General features: G+C 37.2%; 2 protein-coding genes and 2 long non-coding RNA genes across 4 annotated transcripts; 2 read left to right on the top strand and 2 right to left on the bottom strand.

Moving 5' to 3' along the window:
- Positions 1–1402: 1402 nt before the first annotated feature.
- Positions 1403–2398, bottom strand: LOC131017110 (uncharacterized). The gene is made up of 2 exons (XR_009099428.1): positions 1864–2398; positions 1403–1749 (listed from the first exon to the last, which is right to left on the bottom strand). It is a non-coding gene; the product is annotated as an uncharacterized LOC131017110 (long non-coding RNA).
- Positions 2399–2459: 61 nt separating this feature from the next.
- On the bottom strand, positions 2460–4718 carry LOC131017111 (uncharacterized). Its single transcript, XR_009099429.1, has 3 exons — positions 4633–4718; positions 4507–4564; positions 2460–2672 (listed from the first exon to the last, which is right to left on the bottom strand). It is a non-coding gene; the product is annotated as an uncharacterized LOC131017111 (long non-coding RNA).
- Positions 4719–8765: 4047 nt separating this feature from the next.
- Positions 8766–10206, top strand: LOC131016915 (GDSL esterase/lipase LIP-4-like). The gene is made up of 5 exons (XM_057945718.1): positions 8766–9068; positions 9137–9343; positions 9441–9580; positions 9661–9928; positions 9992–10206. Exons 1-5 carry the CDS (start codon positions 8822–8824, stop codon positions 10186–10188), a joined length of 1059 nt encoding a protein of 352 aa, XP_057801701.1. The 5' UTR covers positions 8766–8821; the 3' UTR covers positions 10189–10206.
- A 3522-nt stretch (positions 10207–13728) lies between these two features.
- LOC131015780 (GDSL esterase/lipase LIP-4-like) lies at positions 13729–15159 on the top strand. The gene is made up of 5 exons (XM_057944204.1): positions 13729–13945; positions 14033–14230; positions 14313–14452; positions 14537–14804; positions 14891–15159. The coding sequence occupies exons 1-5, from the start codon at positions 13729–13731 to the stop codon at positions 15067–15069; spliced, it is 1002 nt and encodes a 333-aa protein (XP_057800187.1). The 3' UTR covers positions 15070–15159.
- Positions 15160–18169: the final 3010 nt, after the last annotated feature.

The raw sequence follows: 18169 nt of genomic DNA, 5'->3' as shown, positions 1-18169 counted from the left end.
TTCCAACTCTTGAGCAGATTGAGATCGATGATCTTAACCCATCTCTTCTGTACTCGGCGACACAGATAAGAGAGAAACGGGATGCCCTTCAAGTTAGTTTGAAGCGTTTTTTATATGATCTTTCAAACTTGACTCTGTGCTTCATATCAGGTTAGAAAACTATAAAAGTAGATAGATTTTACACCATCTTTAGCAGCCATACTTTATAGAAATAAGATTAGTATGCTAATTGCATCTTCCTTTCTTTTGAACATTTCTCTGTTGGTAGAATGTCAGTTGATTCTTGTCGCTTTTTTCTTTTCTTTTTTAGATGCAGAGTATTGATGGATCTAGCCAACTTATCCGATATTCGAACTGATGAAAGAGGCAGAGGTAAAGGTGAAAAGGTTGGTGATGTTTGTTTAAGCATGAATAGTGGATAAGCTCCTACTTTTTACTTTGTATACAGCATTCAGATGAATGTTGTATACTGTTTTATCATGTATTTCTCAAAGTTGAATGTATGTGTGGATTGACATTATTGTTTACATTATTTTACTTTACAAACAATTTTCATTGTGGCAAAGTAGGCCTCTCAACAATCAATTCGAATCTTCTATTGCATTACAATGTGACATCTCTCATATCACATTTATAGATGATTGATATGTTAGGGTTTATTTAAGGAAAACATACAATAGATAATGCCACACAAATTTGTGATTATGTTTGTCTTTCTTTCCCATCTTAATTCAATTAAAAGCTAGTGCTCTGCTTTTGATCGTAGATTTTACATTCGATCTTTGGTGCCATGAGTTTTAATAAATGTTAGGTGAGTGTGTTATTAGTGGAAGAGTGAGCCCACTTTTTTTAGTGAAAAAAGAGGTCCAAGAAGTATTTATTTTATTTTGATATATTTGGAGCAATAAAAAAGTTGCCTTAATAATTTTTTTGATATTTTGTTGCCTAATCTTCAAGTTGCCTTAATAACACAACATTTATTCTAGTTAATAATTCATACATCATTAATGTATTACATAAAAATAAAATTTTAAATACATTATTTCAATACACCTCCTTAATTTGAAATTTCTTTCGTCGCGTCAAGCAATTTTCTCAATCTTCGAAAATTTTCAAATTTCAATGACTTTGTGAAAATATCAACAACTTGATCATGAGTCTTCACATAATTAAGTTTCACTTCTTTATTGGATATGAGATCTGAAATAAAATGATAGTTGTATGAATATATTTGCTTCTATCAAGGAACAGTTAATTCTTGGCCAATGTTACGACGGACTTATTATCAATGTATATCCGTTGAACCTTCTTATGGCAAGTTGAGTTCTTGGAACAAATTTCTTAACCACATAGCATAACATATATACACAAGAGGTAGCTGCAATAAACTCCGCTTCACATGTTGACAGTCATAATATATTATTTCTTTGAATTCCAAGTAAACGGCGAATTTTCTATAAAAAAATATGAATCCGAAAGTACTCTTTCGACTTTTAATATCACCGACTCAATCACTATTAGGGGTGGGAAAAGATACTCGATATCTGAATATTCTATTCGAAACAAATCAAAATTTAAAATTTGATTCTGAAAGATACTTCATTCAACCCTCTTTTACCTCTCAGATATATAGTCAATCATCAAAGTAGTTATAACTCGTGAAACACCCAATAGCAATGAGTTAGTCGTCGAGCCTTCAGCACATGCCTTACAATCACAAATAGAAACTACAAATCTGTCCCCTGTGACCTAACAAGAAAAGAGAAACGAAAGAGTTGACACAACTTACAAACCAACCTGTCAAACCCGAAAACCAAATGACTAAATCTCTGATCAATAATTTGGAACTAGCCAGATCTCTACCATTCTCTTTGCCTTTTTTATCAGTCAAACATCTGGTAAGCTAGCTCATCAACACTCTGCATCTGACTAAAAAAGAATAAAGTTAGGAGAAGACCAACAAAATAGGCATGCTACCAACGAACAAATGTTTCCAAAGATGATTATAGCTAATGACCAAGTGTGTGCATTTCATGCTACTGATATTACCATGCATCCAAGATGTTCTAACTTATGACAAAAGCTCAGCTCGTCACTTCATCTTCATCAGCCACTACTCAACCTGCACATTTAGAAATATATGCAGGGGCATGTATGCCTAAATATATACATACTTGCATAAAAACTATAAATTGTCATGCTATCATAAACAGTTCAGCAAGAGAGTTTTAGCTAAAAGGCCCAAGTTTATTAAATTCATTTGTGAATATTCTTAAAGTTCTACTACAGTCTAAGTTCTTTTGTAATCTATCATATCTGAAATTGTGTGTCGGAGGGGTGGCCACCTCTCAACGGACACTTGACCGGCCAACTCGCTTGATGACTCACGAACACTGGTGTACACTAGCCCTGGCAGAATAGCTATCAACTGCAGGACCCGAATTTGATTGCATCATTGGCAAAGCCAAAGCAGATAGATATCATACTATAATTGAAATATTTATGGCAAGATAATAGTTGAAATAATTTTCAGTTCATATAATTTGGAACGAAATAACTTGCTTAAATGTAACTTTTAAATCATTTGATATATATGAAAGTAAACATACCTGATAGCAAAGCTTTGCTACAGTTCAGTAACCCCTTGACTAGCTCTTACTCTTGCGCTTAACCTTTAATGCGAGAACATAAGGTCAAACCTTAGCTCGATGAAAATTCTCAAATAAATGAGAATGCGTAAAATAATATGCATGACTCATATTCCTTTAATTATTAATCTAACTATTGGATTAAAGCTCGTCTTATGATATCAGATTATTAATCTTAATTAATCCACCCTTCTTAGGATATTCTAGCCCGCTTACTAATTAATAACATCGTATCAATTTATCAGTAATTAAAAATAACTGAGTCTAGTTCATCTAGAATTAATCTCTACTTGGGCTCAATAAATAATAGGAGTAGTAAAAGCAGTCCAAATTATTAAAAGAAGTCTAGCATTTTCAGCCCATCAGTCTGGGCCCAAATAATTAAATAAGGGATTATAGCCAAAAAATACACGAACTTTGATAAAAATTACAATTTTCACCTGAACTTTCAAATTAGCCAAAATATACCTGAACTTATATTTTTTGTTGTAAATTTCACCTGAACTTGCAATGATTGAACTCCGTCGAGGTGAAATTTACAACAAAAAATATAAGTTCACGTATATTTTGGCCAATTTAAAAGTTCGGGTGAAAATTACAACTTTTATCAAAGTTCGTGTATTTTTTGGCTATAATCCCATTAAATAATGCTAGCCCATTGCTAATCCATATAAGAACTCCTTAGCCCAAAAAAGAAGCCCAAATTACCATGATTTCGGCCCACTCCTCAAATAACTCTTAGGTCCAATCTAACAACCCATCTCCCATCTCTCTTTCTCACATTCACGGCTGCACACGCAGCCTTCTCCTCTCACCTGAAAACTACCGCCGCGGGTGACCTTCTCCGGCAAGTCGTCGCCTGCCTTCGTCGGCTCTGCTTTCGCCCCTGACTCCACCCCTCTCTCTCTGTTTCTCCTCTGCGATTTCCCCTCCACATTTTACAAATTGAGCCCTAGCTCTTTTCTGGAGTCGCCGCTGTCACCTCGGCTCTGAAAATCCGGCGACATCGCCGCCTTCTGAAGTCCGACCCATCGTCTGTCCTCTTCTCTCGCCGTCTTCACCTTCCTCAGTCTCGACGAAGCAACCCAATCGAGCCCTAGGTTCCTTCGGCTCAGGCGACATCGCCGCCACTGCCTGGGCTCGATCACGCTTCAGAAATTCCGGCGGAGTCGACGCCGTTCTTCGGCTTGTGCCGTCTCCTGAAAACTGGCGTCTCTCCTCTCACTTAATAGATGCGAGGCAGAAAGGAGGTGAGCCCTAATTTCCCAAATCAGAAATCGCCGTCACCGAGCAACCGGCGAGCGGGGCCGCTTCTGTCGCCGTTCTGAGGTCCGACGAGGTCGGCTCCTTCCGTCGCTGTCGGTGCTGGGTGAAGGCACCGCGAACCGCCGCTGTTGCTCTTCCGAGCTATGGAGAGTCGACCTGTTATCGCGAAAGGCCGCTGCCTTACTCGACTTCGGGCGAGACAGTAAAAGCTTCACCATCGTTGCTTCCCCTCGGTTTGACGGAACAGGAAGTCACCCCTCTCCCGGTTTACAGAAACAGGTACAGCAAAGTACCTCTCCCCTTTCCCCAAAAATGCTAAGTCAATTCAAACGCTATGATTATTATGCAATATGAATCATCTTCACACCTTATGGATTTCATGATTCTCGTGGAAGGGAAAGAGATTTCTAAAGCTATTGTTCATGAGTCTAGTGAGCTCTTGTTTTTCTATGATCTTGTGTTAGTGAAGTCTGTTGTTTCTATATGGGGAAAATGACTATGTCATTTATGCTTATTCTGAATTCTTTAGAAAATAACATACTTGCTGGATGATATGCAAACTGGATTCGAAATAAGAGAGCTTAGTATATACCTTGTGAGGGTTTAGTGTTGCTCGTTGTTGTTGTTGGATTTAATCCAGTGGATATTTACTGAAAACAATCCCTTAATAAATACAGGTGAACAAGAATGGTAGTGGAGGAATTAAGACAAGGCTTACCTCTTGAAGAAGTGCAGGCAACAGCAAATCAACTCTCTTTCTCTCTCTCTCTCTCATTTCTGGTTTCTAGTGTCCAAGGAAATGAGTGAAGGGAGTTTGTTGGCTGAAATGGTAAAGGATATCGGAGGTGGTGGTTGGCTAAAGAGATAGGGCTGCCATAGGGTGGCTGAAAGACCTCCTAGGTGTACCATTGGCATGGCTGGTACCGTATGGAGTGCCCTAGTGCATAGGCACACGTTTCTTTTCTTCCATTGCTTTCTTTTTCTTCCTTATTGCTAGCTGATGATGTAATAGTTAGGTTGTAGAAGTAGAAAGTTGTAAAGTCTGATGTGATAAATAAAATCCTTCTGACTTGGTAAATCTGTATCTGTAAATTCTAACTTCAGGTCTGCTATATAGCAATGCCTAGCTGATGGTGTAATATAGGGGTGAGCAAAATATCCGAAATCCGAATATTCGATCTGAACCAAACGGAAATTTAAAATTTGGTTCGGATTTTCCGGATTTTCGGATCGGATCGGATTGACACTTTAAAAATCCGAAAAAATCTAAAATCCGAATTATAGTTATAATATAATTAATATTATAATATTATAAATAAATATATATAATTATTAGTTTTTAAATAGTTAAATATTTCTAAATTCTAACCCTATACTCTCATTTTGGTTGATTATAATTAATGGCTTGTTAATTATGACATTAATTTGATTGTAATTATCTAATAGGTTAGGTTGACATTTATTTCGGATTTATCGGATTTTTTCGGTTTTTAGATTTTTGATAACATTTTGAATTTTTTGTTTCACATTTCGGATTTTTCGATTTGGATTGGATTTTATCCTAAATTTTTCGGATTTTCGGATAATACGGTTTGAATCAGATTGAATTTTAGGAAAATTTCGAATTTTCGAATCGGATCAGGCAAAAATCCGATCCGAAATCCGAATGCTCACCCCTAGTGTAATAGGTAGGTTGTAGAAGTAGAAAGTTGTAAAGTGTGATTTGATAAATAAAATCCTTCTGACTTGGTAAATCTGTATGTGTAAATTCTATCTTCGGGTCTGCTATATAGCGATGCCTCATTATAAAAATCTCTGCAACATCTAATTTAATTCGTTCTATAAGTCGGAAATAAATAACGACTTCAAGAAAATAATGGAAATATATATATGTGTAACCGTTTAATATAAAAATAATAATTTGACTTTGTTAAGTCAGTTATTAATCTGGAAAATCAATCATCGATTGTCCAGTAAATGAATCGCGGCCGTCTCACGCGAAAACATCTAATTCAGAATCTGAGCTGAATTAACTTAATATTAATAATTGGATTAATAAAATTGAAAGATACAATAAAAAAGGATAAATATCAGTTTTTGGCTCATCGTTTGAGCGTTTTCTCAAAAATATCTCATCCTAAACATATTTACAAAACAATACCCATCGTTTCATTTTTTTTTTATTTGTGGCCCACAAAAATAATCCAGCGACCGGATTTTGACGTGTCCAACCAAACGCCATGTTGGCATACACGTGTAATTAAATAAAAAAAAAAAACTAATGAAAATCCACTAAGTCAAAATCACATCTCCAGTGTTGAAGAAAAGAAAACGTTTTCTTCATCTCCTCTGTCACCCCTTTCCCTCTCCCATCTCCTCCGCCGCCTCTTCCCCTCTCCTCTTCCCCTTCCCCTCTCAAATCTTGTGCCACACACTCGAATCCTACGCTTCGAGCGAGGCCAACCACCTCGACCTCGTTGGTCAACCGCGGCGATCTAGATTTGGAAATAAGGAGCGTCCGAGGCCGGTGGTGGCCGCGCGCCGACGCGGACTCCTCTCCAAGGAGTAGGCGCTGCGTAGAAGCTTCGTGAAGTTTCAAGCGGAGAAGGTGGAGAACGGGGAGGCCAACGATCATTCCCAGCGAAGAGCGGGACGAGCACGTCGGTGATGCTGTGGAAGTGGTTTTCGGCGTGTGCGCCGATGGAGAAGAGGATGCCCGGGGCGACGAGGGTTTGGGTGCGACGAGGGAGTTTGTCAGCTGCCTTGATTTGGAAAGCAGAGACGGTGGTCATGGCGGCGATGTCGTATTTTCGGGGGTGGGGCTTTACTGTGATGGAGGTCGGGTGGTGGTTTGAAGGTGGTATGAAAATGGTGGATGAGGCGCCGTGGATGCGTACGTCGTCGTTTAATTAGTACACATCGAGTTTGAGTGTTTTCTGCCCAATTCCCCTCATCCCCATGGAAGTCATCGTCTTCATCATCTTTAGAGTTTTTTTGGAAGTTTTTGGGGGTGTTGAAGTAGATTTGAAGGGGGCAGATGAGGGGATCCGATGGTGGCAGGGGCAGCGATGGGGGATATCTGGCAGGGGTACATCTGGCAAGGGGGATATCCGGCAGCGGTAGCGGTGGGGATCCGGCAAGGGCAGGTGTAGTGATTGGAATTAGTTTTTTTTCTTTTTTTTTAATTACACGTGTATGTTAACATGGCGTTTGGCCAGACACGTCAAAATCCGGTCACCGGATTATTTTTGTGGGCCATAAATAAGAAAAAAATGAAACGATAGGTATAGTTTTGTAAATATGCCTAGGATAGGATATTTTTGAGAAAACGTCCAAACGATGGGCCAAAAACTGATATTTATCCTAAAAAAACTCCCTCCGTCCACGAAAAAGTTCCTCATTTGGGTGCCGGCACGGATACTAAGAAAGCTGATAAAGTTGTTTTGAATGGGCTAAAAATTACAATAGATGTAGTTCTAATGACATTGATTAGTTTGTTAATATTTTCTTATCTTTTAGTTGTTGAGAGTTTAAACGATCCTATTCTTTATTGAGTTCGATTTTAATGTTAAAGACTAGTATATATATTTAATTTTTATGCCTATTTTAATTCTTGCGTTTTTTTTTAACATATTCATTCTTGTTTTTTTATGCCTATTTTAATGTTAAAGACTATTTAATTTTTATTTTATTGTATAATTGTAGAGAAATCAATTGATTAGTTGGCACTAATATATAAAAATAAAATTAAATTTACTTTAATTTATCAAAATATAAATATAAAAATTATTATCCACACATATATTATGTGTGGTTTAAAAAAATTAATAGAGGTGCACACCAAATATAAAAATAAACTTCATTAAATAAAATAAAACTTAAAAAAGAATTACCGCCATATAATAAATGTTACAAATAAATTTTCTGCTACATATTTTAAAGAAACAATAGGGCCGGATGGCCCTATTGGTGATTGAAACTTAAATTTTGTCCACAAAATTTAAAATATCAATATTTGGCCATTTTTTATGTGTTCTACCTAATCTACCCTTTAACCCAATAGATCCAACAACTTCCTTTGACCCGGATCCAGATTTAGGGATTAACCCATGCCTTGTCTACCCTCTAGACCCCCGACTCCACCCACCCCCCCCCACCCACCCACCCCCACCCCCCCAAGCCAATTTTTTTTTTTTTTTTACTTCCCCTGCTTGTCTACCCCCAGACCCCCGACCCCACCCACCCCCCCAAGCCAAATTTTTTTTTTTTTTACTTCCCCTGCTTGTCTACCCCCCAGACCCCCGACCCCACCCACCCCCCCCACCACCCACCCCCAAGCCAATTTTTTTTTTACTTCCTCTGCCTTGTCTACCCCCAGACCCCCGACCCCACCCACCCCCCCACCCACCCCAAGCCAATAAATTTTTTTTTTACTCCCACTGCCCTGCCTACCCCCTGACCCCCGACCCTACCCCCCACCCCCCCCCACCCACCCTCAAGTCAAAAAGAACTTTTTAAACACTTCCCCTAGGGTTTAGATATTCCATTTAGGGTTTAGATTATCCATTTAGGGTTTAGATGTTCCATTTAGGGTTTAGATTATCCATTTAGGGTTTAAATGTTCCATTTAGGGTTTAGATGATGCTGTTGTTTCTATATTTGTTCTGCATGTTTGGCACTTATAGCACTAATAGTGCCATAAGTGCTAAAAAGACCATTTTACTTTATTTTATTTTGGATTTTCGTTGGCACTTATGACACTATTAGTGCCATAAGTGCCATAAAATAAAATAATAAAGTAAAATTTTTTGGCTTGTAGTGCTTTTTAAACAAGATGTGAGTAATGTTTTTAAGCCATCGCATTCTCTCCTTTAGCATCTATCCTTTTCAGCTGAAAAAACAAGAAAATGTATCATTCTAGCAAATTCTCCCTTCCTCTCGTGTGCTTCTTTTTCCTTGGCTTCGGCACTACCACGGCGACGGCGGCCGCTTGCAGCAACAAACCACTAATATTCAACTTCGGAGACTCCAACAGCGACACCGGTGGCACTTCCGTTCTTGCAGGGGTGGAGCTCGAGTTCCCGGAGGGGCGAACATTCTTTCACGAGCCAACCAGCCGTGCAAGCGATGGTCGCCTCATCCTCGACTTTTTATGTGAGTTTCCCTCCTCAACTCAGTACATGTTATATTTATAACTAATTGTGACGATGGTGCGTGTGTAGGCGAGAGTCTGGAGACCAAGTTCTTGACCCCGTATCTGGAGCTCTTCACTCCGGACTTCTCAAACGGCGTCAACTTCGCCTTGGGCAGTGCCGACTCTCGCCTAGCAAGTGCCAGCCTCAGCCACAATCCAGTTGCGTACACGCTGGGGAACGAAATCGCCGAATTCAGTCGGTTTCGAAACGTCTCCATTCGCCGCGGCTCTCTTGGTAATCAAGCAGGCCGTTCATGCTTAATTAATTGATAATTAAGGTGAACTCATGGATTAATGTAATAACTACTTGGGTTTGAAATTGTTGTGGACAGATGCAGGGCAGGTGAAATCTGCTCTCTTCATGTTGGATATCGGCCAAAACGATATCTATTACGACAGCAATGCCCTAACTCCCCAACAAGTGCTCGAAAGAGTCCCCAGAATCGTCTCCAACATTGGGGAGGCTATGCAGGTTAACTCATTAAATAATCTCTCTTGCTAATTAATATAACTTTAACTATAACCTAATATTTTTCTCTTTTCTTCATGCAGAAGCTATACCAGCTGGGTGGGAGAAATTTCTGGGTGCACAACACGGGGCCGTTGGGCTGTTTGCCTGCCATCGTAGCCCGCATAAATGCATCCACGGTGGTGGACGACTACGGCTGCGTTTCCGACAGGAACAAAGCAGCTGCCGCCTTCAACTCCCAGCTTGCGCGTCTCTGTCGGGAGCTGCAGTCGGAGATGAGCGATGCCACCATCGTCTACGTCGACGTCTACTCCATCAAGCTGGACTTGATCGTCAACGCGACATCCTATGGTTAATTATCATTTTGTAATTAATTCATATATAACGATTATTAATTAATTGTGATCGATGCAGGGTTCGAGAATCCCTTCGTGGAGTGCAAGCGTAAGGGGCAGAGTGTGTGCCCGGAGGGATCGCGCTATGTGAACTGGGATGGATTTCATTACACAGACGCGGCTAATATGTTGGTTGCGTCTAAAATACTCTCCACCAATTTCTCTACTCCTCCACTTCCATTTCATTTTTTTTTGCAATTAATCTACTCTGGTTAGTCTCCACTAAATTTGTAATAATCCTCCGGCTTGCATTGGATTGAGTCACGCTTCATATGGAAAATCAATAATGAGTCAGGGGATTTTTTAGGACAATAACTTATGTTGATTTGGAAATTAGGACAAAAACTTTTGGATTTGTAAAAATAGGACACTAATTTTTTTTTGAGTAAAAATAGGACACTAATTAATAAGTGTCGTAAAAATAGGACATTTCTCGGCCAATAATTGGCCGAAAAATGTCCTGCGGATGCAACACTTATTAATTAGTGTCCTATTTTACTCTTAAAAAAAATTAATGTCCTAATTTTACAAGTCTGAAAGTTATTGTCCTAATTTCCAAATCAATCTAAGTTACTGTCCTAAAAAACCCTCGAACTCAGAATATTTTTAATTATGCGTTGAATTTACACACAAGTCTTCAAAAATAGTCAACAATAACAATAGAGTTGGTTGTGAATTCACAATCAGATCTATGAATTCACAACTAGCAATAGAGTTGGTTGTGAATTCGAGATTTAAAACTCAAATTCACAATTAACACTAGTAATTCAGTGTGAATTCATCAAATTGGTTGTGAATTCTAATTTTAAAACTTGAATTTATAATCACAACAACTAGTTATGAATTTGAGCTTTAAAACTCGAATTCACAACCAACACTAACGATTCAATTGTGAATTTCAATTTTAGTTGTGAATTCATAGATCTGATTGTGAATTCAATAATATTAAGCTGTGAATCCATAAATCTGATCGTGACATTAAATTGAAAATTTATAGATCTCGATATAGCATAAATAGCATTAATGTCCTTGTCACCATAAACGTATACATGTAGCATTTACTATGGCCAACTCTACATTTATACGTTTATTTTTTTATGGATTTAATCTTGTTACTATATTATGCAAATGATTAATGAACTGTTGTTAACTAAATTGATTCCTAGCTTGCTCATCTCTAGAGATGGCAATTTACCCGCGGGTAACGGATATCCGCAAAAATTCGATCCTAGTAGTGTGGATTTGAGATGCATTTGATATACACGGATAATTTTGTGGTTGCAATTCATTATTCATTTAGTTCGTGGATATGAATTTGGATACTTACTATTCACGATACACGCGAAACCCGTTTACCCGCAAAAAATATTCGCGAAAATACCTGTCAATTACCCATGAAATACCCATAAAATATCATTAAAATATGGGCTTTAGATATACATATTAGATATGGGCCACCATATTATTTATAAAACAAGGCCCAAACACTAAATTTGATGAATTTGAATTTAAACTTTGTTATGTGTGGATTTCAACATAGATGAAAGATGTGAATTTGAACTATGTTATTTGTGTTGGATTTTTTTTTTTTTTTTGTATTGAATTTGTTATAAATTTATATTGAAATTTTGTTTCGCGGATATCCGATGGATAGCGGGTGGCGGGTATCCGACGGATAGCGGGTGGCGGATACCGATGGATAGCGGGTTGACGGATACCTGACGAGTAGCGGGTATCCGTGGAAGGCGGGTTTGGATAGCATTTGATATCCATGAATAGTTTCGTGATTAAAATTCACTATCCATTTAATTCGCGAATATGAATATGAATACTCATTATCCATGCCCGTCGTACCAGATTGCCATCCCTACTCATCTCATTAATTTCCTTCAAATATAAGTATGAAAAAGAAAAGTAGTTATTGCACGCCAAAGGCTCAAATTGCTCTTTATGCTAAGAGCCATTGTACGTAGAAGTAAAATGTTTATTTCAGAATACTACCATATTATATTAACTGTTCGGCTTTGTGGATTTCTAAATGCATTTTTTTTATATAAAAATTATGTTTTAGTCACCAATTTTCCTGATATACAAGTTTTCTTCAAATTGTAGATTCTTTGTCAAGAGATTAAAATAATTTGGGTCTGTCCAACTAAAATAAAATAAAAATAAAACTTAACCAAAAAATCGAAATAATCATTGAATGCGATTTAAACCATTTGTTGGTTTCCTATTTGTGTAATCAGATTGCAAGAATTTTGATAGAACTCATGAGAATCTCTAATAACATGTAATAACAAATAGGGTTATTAGCACGTAAATACACGAACTTTTTATATTTTCTCAAATTTAACATGACTTTTACTTTTAACCCACAAATACATGAACTTAACATTTTTTTTTCTGATTTTTGACATCGACAAGAAAAAATTCTAATTTATTATTAACGTGAAGGCCGATATACCATGTCATTCACTCTCTAATCAAAATAATGAATCAAATTACTCTATTCATCAAGTGCATATTTCGTAATCCACGTCATGTATTCCGGCCTCCACCTCAACAATAAATAGAATTTTTTCATGTCGATGTCAAAAATCAGAAAAAAAACGCTAAGTTCGTATATTTGTGGGCTAAAAATAAAAGTCATGTTAAATTTCAGAAAATATAAAAAGTTCGTGTATTTAGAGACTAATAACACTAACAAATATTTATGAGTTCTTCCACAACTAACTATATACCTTACTTGACTTAGACATAACGAAATTGATTTAAAGATTTTTATTAAGAATCGATTTAAACACAGTTTACTAATATTCAAATTCGGTGGTCATGCATTCACAATCACAGCCTCACAATTCACAAATATTTACCATAAACGAAAATTGCAAAATTTTGACAAAGTTCATTGATTAATTTCAAAACCATGTGACCTGTAAAGCTGCACAATGGCCAAAATTTAAATCGAGTATTTTGATTCCTTTTATTTTATATTAATTTTTAATAAATGAATAATTTATTACGATTTCATAAAGAAGTTATTAATTTTAGTTCGAATAAAACTTATTTTAGGCCCGATTGCATTTTTCTTCTACTCCACATTTTTTTACCAAGATGAAATTGACCATAAACAAAATTACGAAAAATATTGGTACCCATTTCATCACCCTCTCGGCTCCCATCATCAATCTAATGCTACATCCCACTCTCTCTCTCTCTCTAGATTTTAAATCTGATATCTCTTTCTCTCTCACCCCATACTAAGTTTCTTGTTTCCCCTCTCTCTGTGATGGATGGCTGAAAAGCAACGTTGCCATCTTGATTACCTATTTATCTATTTTAAATTTATTAGAACTGACAAATCACATATATAGTAGTCACTTTATTTCTTTTCAGTTTTCCCATTTTCCATTTTGTGATTCTAATGGGTAATATTGATATGAAACTCTCCATGCATTCAATCTTGATGGAGACAATCAGATCCTCTTTCTCTCTCTCTCTCTCTCCATACAACCTTCTTTCCCATCTCTCTGTCTTCACCAAACTTTCTTAACCCAAAGTTGCAATAAGAGTTTGGTGACCGGATTTAATGATAGTAAATGAATTAAGCAAATAAAGTTAATTTGCATGCATCAGCGCTTCTTCTTCTACTTGGATAGTTAGCTCTATTTAAACAAGATGCGAGTAATGTTTTCAAGCCATCGCATTCTCTCCTTCTGCATCTTCCTATCCTTTCCAGCTAAAAAAAACAAGAAAATGTATCATTCTAGCAAATTCTCCCTTGCTCTCGTGTGCTTCTTCTTCCTTGGCTTCGGCACTACCGCGGCGACGGCAGCCGCTTGCAGCAAGGAACCAGTTTTATTCAACTTCGGAGATTCCAACAGCGACACAGGCGGCGCTTCTGTTCTTGGAGGGAAGCCGCTCGAGCCAACCGGCCGTGTAAGCGATGGTCGCCTCATCCTCGACTTTTTGTGTGAGTCTCCCTCCTCAACTGATCATTATATGTTATATTTATAATTAACTACGTAGTGTAATTAATGTGACGATGGTGCGTGTGTAGGCGAGAGTCTGGAGACGAAGTTCTTGACCCCATATCTGGAGCTCTTCACTCCGGACTTCTCAAACGGCGTCAACTTCGCCTTGGCCGGCGCCGACTCCCGCGTGGGAATAAGCATCCCTCCAAATGCGTTCACGCTGGGCAACCAATTTGCCGAATTCAGTCGCTTCCAAAACGTGTCCATTCGCCGTGGCTCTCTTGGTAATCAAGCACGTTCATGCTTAATTGATAAGTCGAACTCGTGGATTAATCTAATAACTTGGTCTGAAATTGTTGTGGACAGATGCAGGGCAGGTGAAATCTGCTCTCTTCATGTTGGATATCGCCCAAAACGATCTCCAATTCGACAGCGATACCCTAACTCCCCAAGAAGTGCTCAAGAGAGTCCCCATAGTCGCCTCCAACATTAGGGATACTATGCAGGTTAATTCATTAATTAATTATCTCTCTTGTTAATTCATTATAATATAACTTTAACTATAACATTTGTTTCTTTTCTTCATGCAGAAGCTATACCAGCTGGGTGGGAGAAATTTCTGGGTGCACAACACGGGGCCGTTGGGCTGTTTGCCTTCCAACGTAGCCCGCATATATGCATCCACGGTGGTCGACGAGTACGGCTGCGTTTCCGACAGGAACAAAGCAGCTGCCGCCTTGAACTCCCAGCTTGAGCGTCTCTGTCGGGAGCTGCAGTCGGAGATGAGCGACGCCACCATCGTCTACGTCGACATCTACTCCATCAAGCTGGACTTGATCGTCAACGCGACATCCTATGGTTAATTAGAACGTTTTTATAGTATATAACATCATTTTGTAATAAATTCATATATAACGATTATTAATAAATTGTGATCGATGCAGGGTTCGAGAATCCCTTCGTGGAGTGCAAGCCTAAGGGGCGTGTGTGCCCGGAGGGATCGCGCTATGTGAGCTGGGATGGAGTTCATTACACAGACGCGGCTAATATGTTGGTTGCGTCTAAAATACTCTCCACCAATTTCTCTACTCCTCCACTTCCATTTCATTTTTTTTGCAATTAATCTACTCTGGTTAGTCTCCACTAAATTTGTAATAATCCTCCGGCTTGCATTGGATTGAGCATTGTTTCTCACTTGTCTTTTATGCTAGCATTCTCATGCTTCTTATGGAAATCAAGAATTCTTTTAATTATGCGTTGCATTTACACACAAGCCTTCAAAAATAGTCAACAATAACAATAAAAACAATTGTAGTATGTATAATATAATTCAACATCAAGGCATTTAGCAACTCGACGCAAAAATCAGACCATAAAGAGTAATTAACCCTTGATTTAAATTGGTGTGCAAACCGGCGTTTGTGGTTTTAATGAACTTTTTATATCTAGTTTCCTTTTCCAGCAAAGTCAGCGTCAAACAATTGAGAAAATTTCTAGGAAACAAAAAGCAAGGTATACAAAAATGAGTGCCATTCAACTTTTACAAGAATCGGGAACTCATACACAGGCAAATCGAAAAGCTGGAACTTTGTGTGATTGAATACGTGGATTTATGCGACAGTGTTGATTTGGTTAAGCGAGAAATGCATGTTAGTTACTAAAATTATATTGTCAAAGTTGAAACTAGTCGCAGAAGTCTAAACTAGAATATTAAACTTATGTGTTTATGTAATCGATCAAATTTGGAATTAGTTATTTACTTATTTGTAGTCTCATTATTACCAGATATATTATTCCCTCCGTCTGAAACATCTTTCTAAGAATTAAGAAGACTTGGTGCAAACAAGAAAAATTGTATGCGGTGATCGCGAGAGAGAGACAGAGAGTCAGAGTGTCAGTTTTAAATTCTAGAGTGTCAGAGTGACCAAATGTGATTTTGTTTATGGTGAAAAAAAAAAAAAAATTTGCCTAAAATAATTTTTATCGTACCATAGACTAACTAATTCAGGATTTGGATGTTTAGAACGATCAATTAAGGTTATAAGATTTATACATCAAAAAATCTTGTATGCGGACTCCCGCATAGTATGTGGGCGGGTCGGGTCTGCCTTGACCCGACCCGAAACTAAATCATATATTCCCTCCGTCCATGATTTAATGCCCCATTTGAGTGTGGGCACGGAGACTAAGAAAGCTGAAAAAGATGATATGGATGAAATATAAGGATAGTTGACTAAAGTGATAAAGATAGTTGACTAAAGTGATAAAGGTGTTGTGAGTGGGTCCACTAGTAATAAAGTGTAATAACTATAGAATATAAAAATGATAAATGTATTTTAAGGTGGGTCTATGAGTGGCAAATGATAGTAAATATAGGAAAAGAAGAAGAGTAAAAGGGTACAAAAAGTAGAATAGGGCATTAAATTATTGACAGATTTTTAAAGGCAAATAGGACATTAAATTGTGGATGAAGGGAGTATTACTTGTTTCACAATTACAATCAATATGAAATGCTTGGTGCAGCGGTCTATGCCTCATGTGTATTTTATCTTGAATGTCATTGGTTCAAAACCCAATTGGCACTTATTTTTTCCTCTTGTTTGTTTTAGCGTTTTTTCTCTTTTTTTTTGTGTTTTTTTACTTTTTTTGTTTTCTTTTTCAGTTTTATTTATATATTCGTTTTTTTTTCTCACTTTATTTTTAATGCTTTTTGGTTCATTTCTTTTTATGTTTCTATTTCATTTTTTTACTGTTTCAATTTTTTTCTTCTTTGTTTATGTTTTTTAACATATTTATTTTATTTTATTTATATTTACGTTATTGCAAAATAATTATTATTATGACAAAAAGTAATTATTGACATAATAAAAACTAATATTGAATACATTACTGTTGTGATTTTATTATAGTCTTGAAACTATCTTTAGAATTAAAATATTATTTATGATAATTGTTGCTTTTATTTATGAGAACTTATACTTTTAATTACTTGGTCAAATAATTATTATCTAATAAAAAATAATTATTGTTGTGCTAAAAAGTAATAATTATTAGAGTGTCGCAGCCCGACATCTAGCCAGTGATAGCGTAGATTGGGTATCGATACGACTAATAAAATGATAGGGTTGAACAAGAGAATCTGAAAGACTCGTTAAGCGGAAGCTACTAATAATTAAGTTAAAACAAATAAATTATCATCAAACTTAATAGAAATATTATCGCCTTCATTTATTCAAGTGTATCAAGGTTCTAGTCAATGAACACAAAGAGAGTACAGCTAAATATTTACAACGATTCATATTGTTCAGGGTAGCACAGCAAAACGTGATCAGACTATATGTATGAAGACATATAGCTGAGAGTGACATTCCTAATTAAGTTTCAAGAACATAGTCTTCAACTATTCGTACAACCGTATAGAAGCAAAATACGGTACTCAAAAGGTTCGTCTATGAACAACAGCCCTCCAGCGATCCCCCAATCTCTCTCCTTGCTCATCCTGCACATTTAGAAATATATGCAGGGCTGAGTATAAAATACTCAGTGGACATAAGCCGAAAATAAACAATCTTGCTCTTAGAGCTATACATTTAACTTGCCATTTATACATCACGCAGGGGTTTTACTTAAAAAGAACCTGTGTAAGCAATTGATAAATTATAAGCATCATAAAGTCATAAAAAAAATAGACTGCAGTCATAAATAATTAGCATGTAGTACCACTTCTACAACTCATCATCATCATCATGGTACTGAGAAGTAGGCCTCCTTCTCAAGCACCGTAACCGGCCGACCTGACAGTCGGCTCACAGTCATTTCTGACCGGCCAACCCGGTATACAGCTCACGGTTACCTCCGTGTACACAATCCCACCTTTGGCAGGACCCGAAATCGTTTCATCCGTAGAGGGTAACGTACAGGCTCGTCGACATTAAAACTCGGCAAGTTAATTAGTTCAAACATCAATTTATCTCAAATCATCTTAAAAACTTATAGACATCATCATAATCATCATTTAGAAAACCAGTAATAGGGGTATTAGAAAATAATGCCCACCTGGAAATCTTAGCTTTAGTCCTCGTACTTCAGAGAAATCCTACTTATGCCCTTGACTCGTATCTTCAGATATCATCGTTGGCATAGACGGTCATGTAATAAAATAACGTCAATTAGACAAATCCTCATTAGGTTTACTATTCTTATCTAAGTACTAGTCTTCCTTT

This window comes from Salvia miltiorrhiza, chromosome 3 (genome assembly GCF_028751815.1).
Source record: "Salvia miltiorrhiza cultivar Shanhuang (shh) chromosome 3, IMPLAD_Smil_shh, whole genome shotgun sequence".
Lineage (NCBI taxonomy): Eukaryota > Viridiplantae > Streptophyta > Magnoliopsida > Lamiales > Lamiaceae > Salvia > Salvia miltiorrhiza.
The sequence above is the reverse complement of the archived record's forward strand: the minus strand, read 5'-3'. Positions and strand labels throughout refer to the sequence as shown.

Bases quoted from the DNA above. Each gene is read 5' to 3' on its own strand.
- LOC131015780 (XM_057944204.1), top strand. From the start codon at position 13,729: ATGTATCATTCTAGCAAATTCTCCCTTGCTCTCGTGTGCTTCTTCTTC. The intron at 13,946-14,032 runs GTGAGTCTCCCT...GTGCGTGTGTAG, and splicing joins CCTCATCCTCGACTTTTTGT to GCGAGAGTCTGGAGACGAAG. The intron at 14,231-14,312 runs GTAATCAAGCAC...TGTTGTGGACAG, and splicing joins CATTCGCCGTGGCTCTCTTG to ATGCAGGGCAGGTGAAATCT.
- LOC131016915 (XM_057945718.1), top strand. From the start codon at position 8,822: ATGTATCATTCTAGCAAATTCTCCCTTCCTCTCGTGTGCTTCTTTTTC. The intron at 9,069-9,136 runs GTGAGTTTCCCT...GTGCGTGTGTAG, and splicing joins CCTCATCCTCGACTTTTTAT to GCGAGAGTCTGGAGACCAAG. The intron at 9,581-9,660 runs GTTAACTCATTA...TTCTTCATGCAG, and splicing joins ACATTGGGGAGGCTATGCAG to AAGCTATACCAGCTGGGTGG.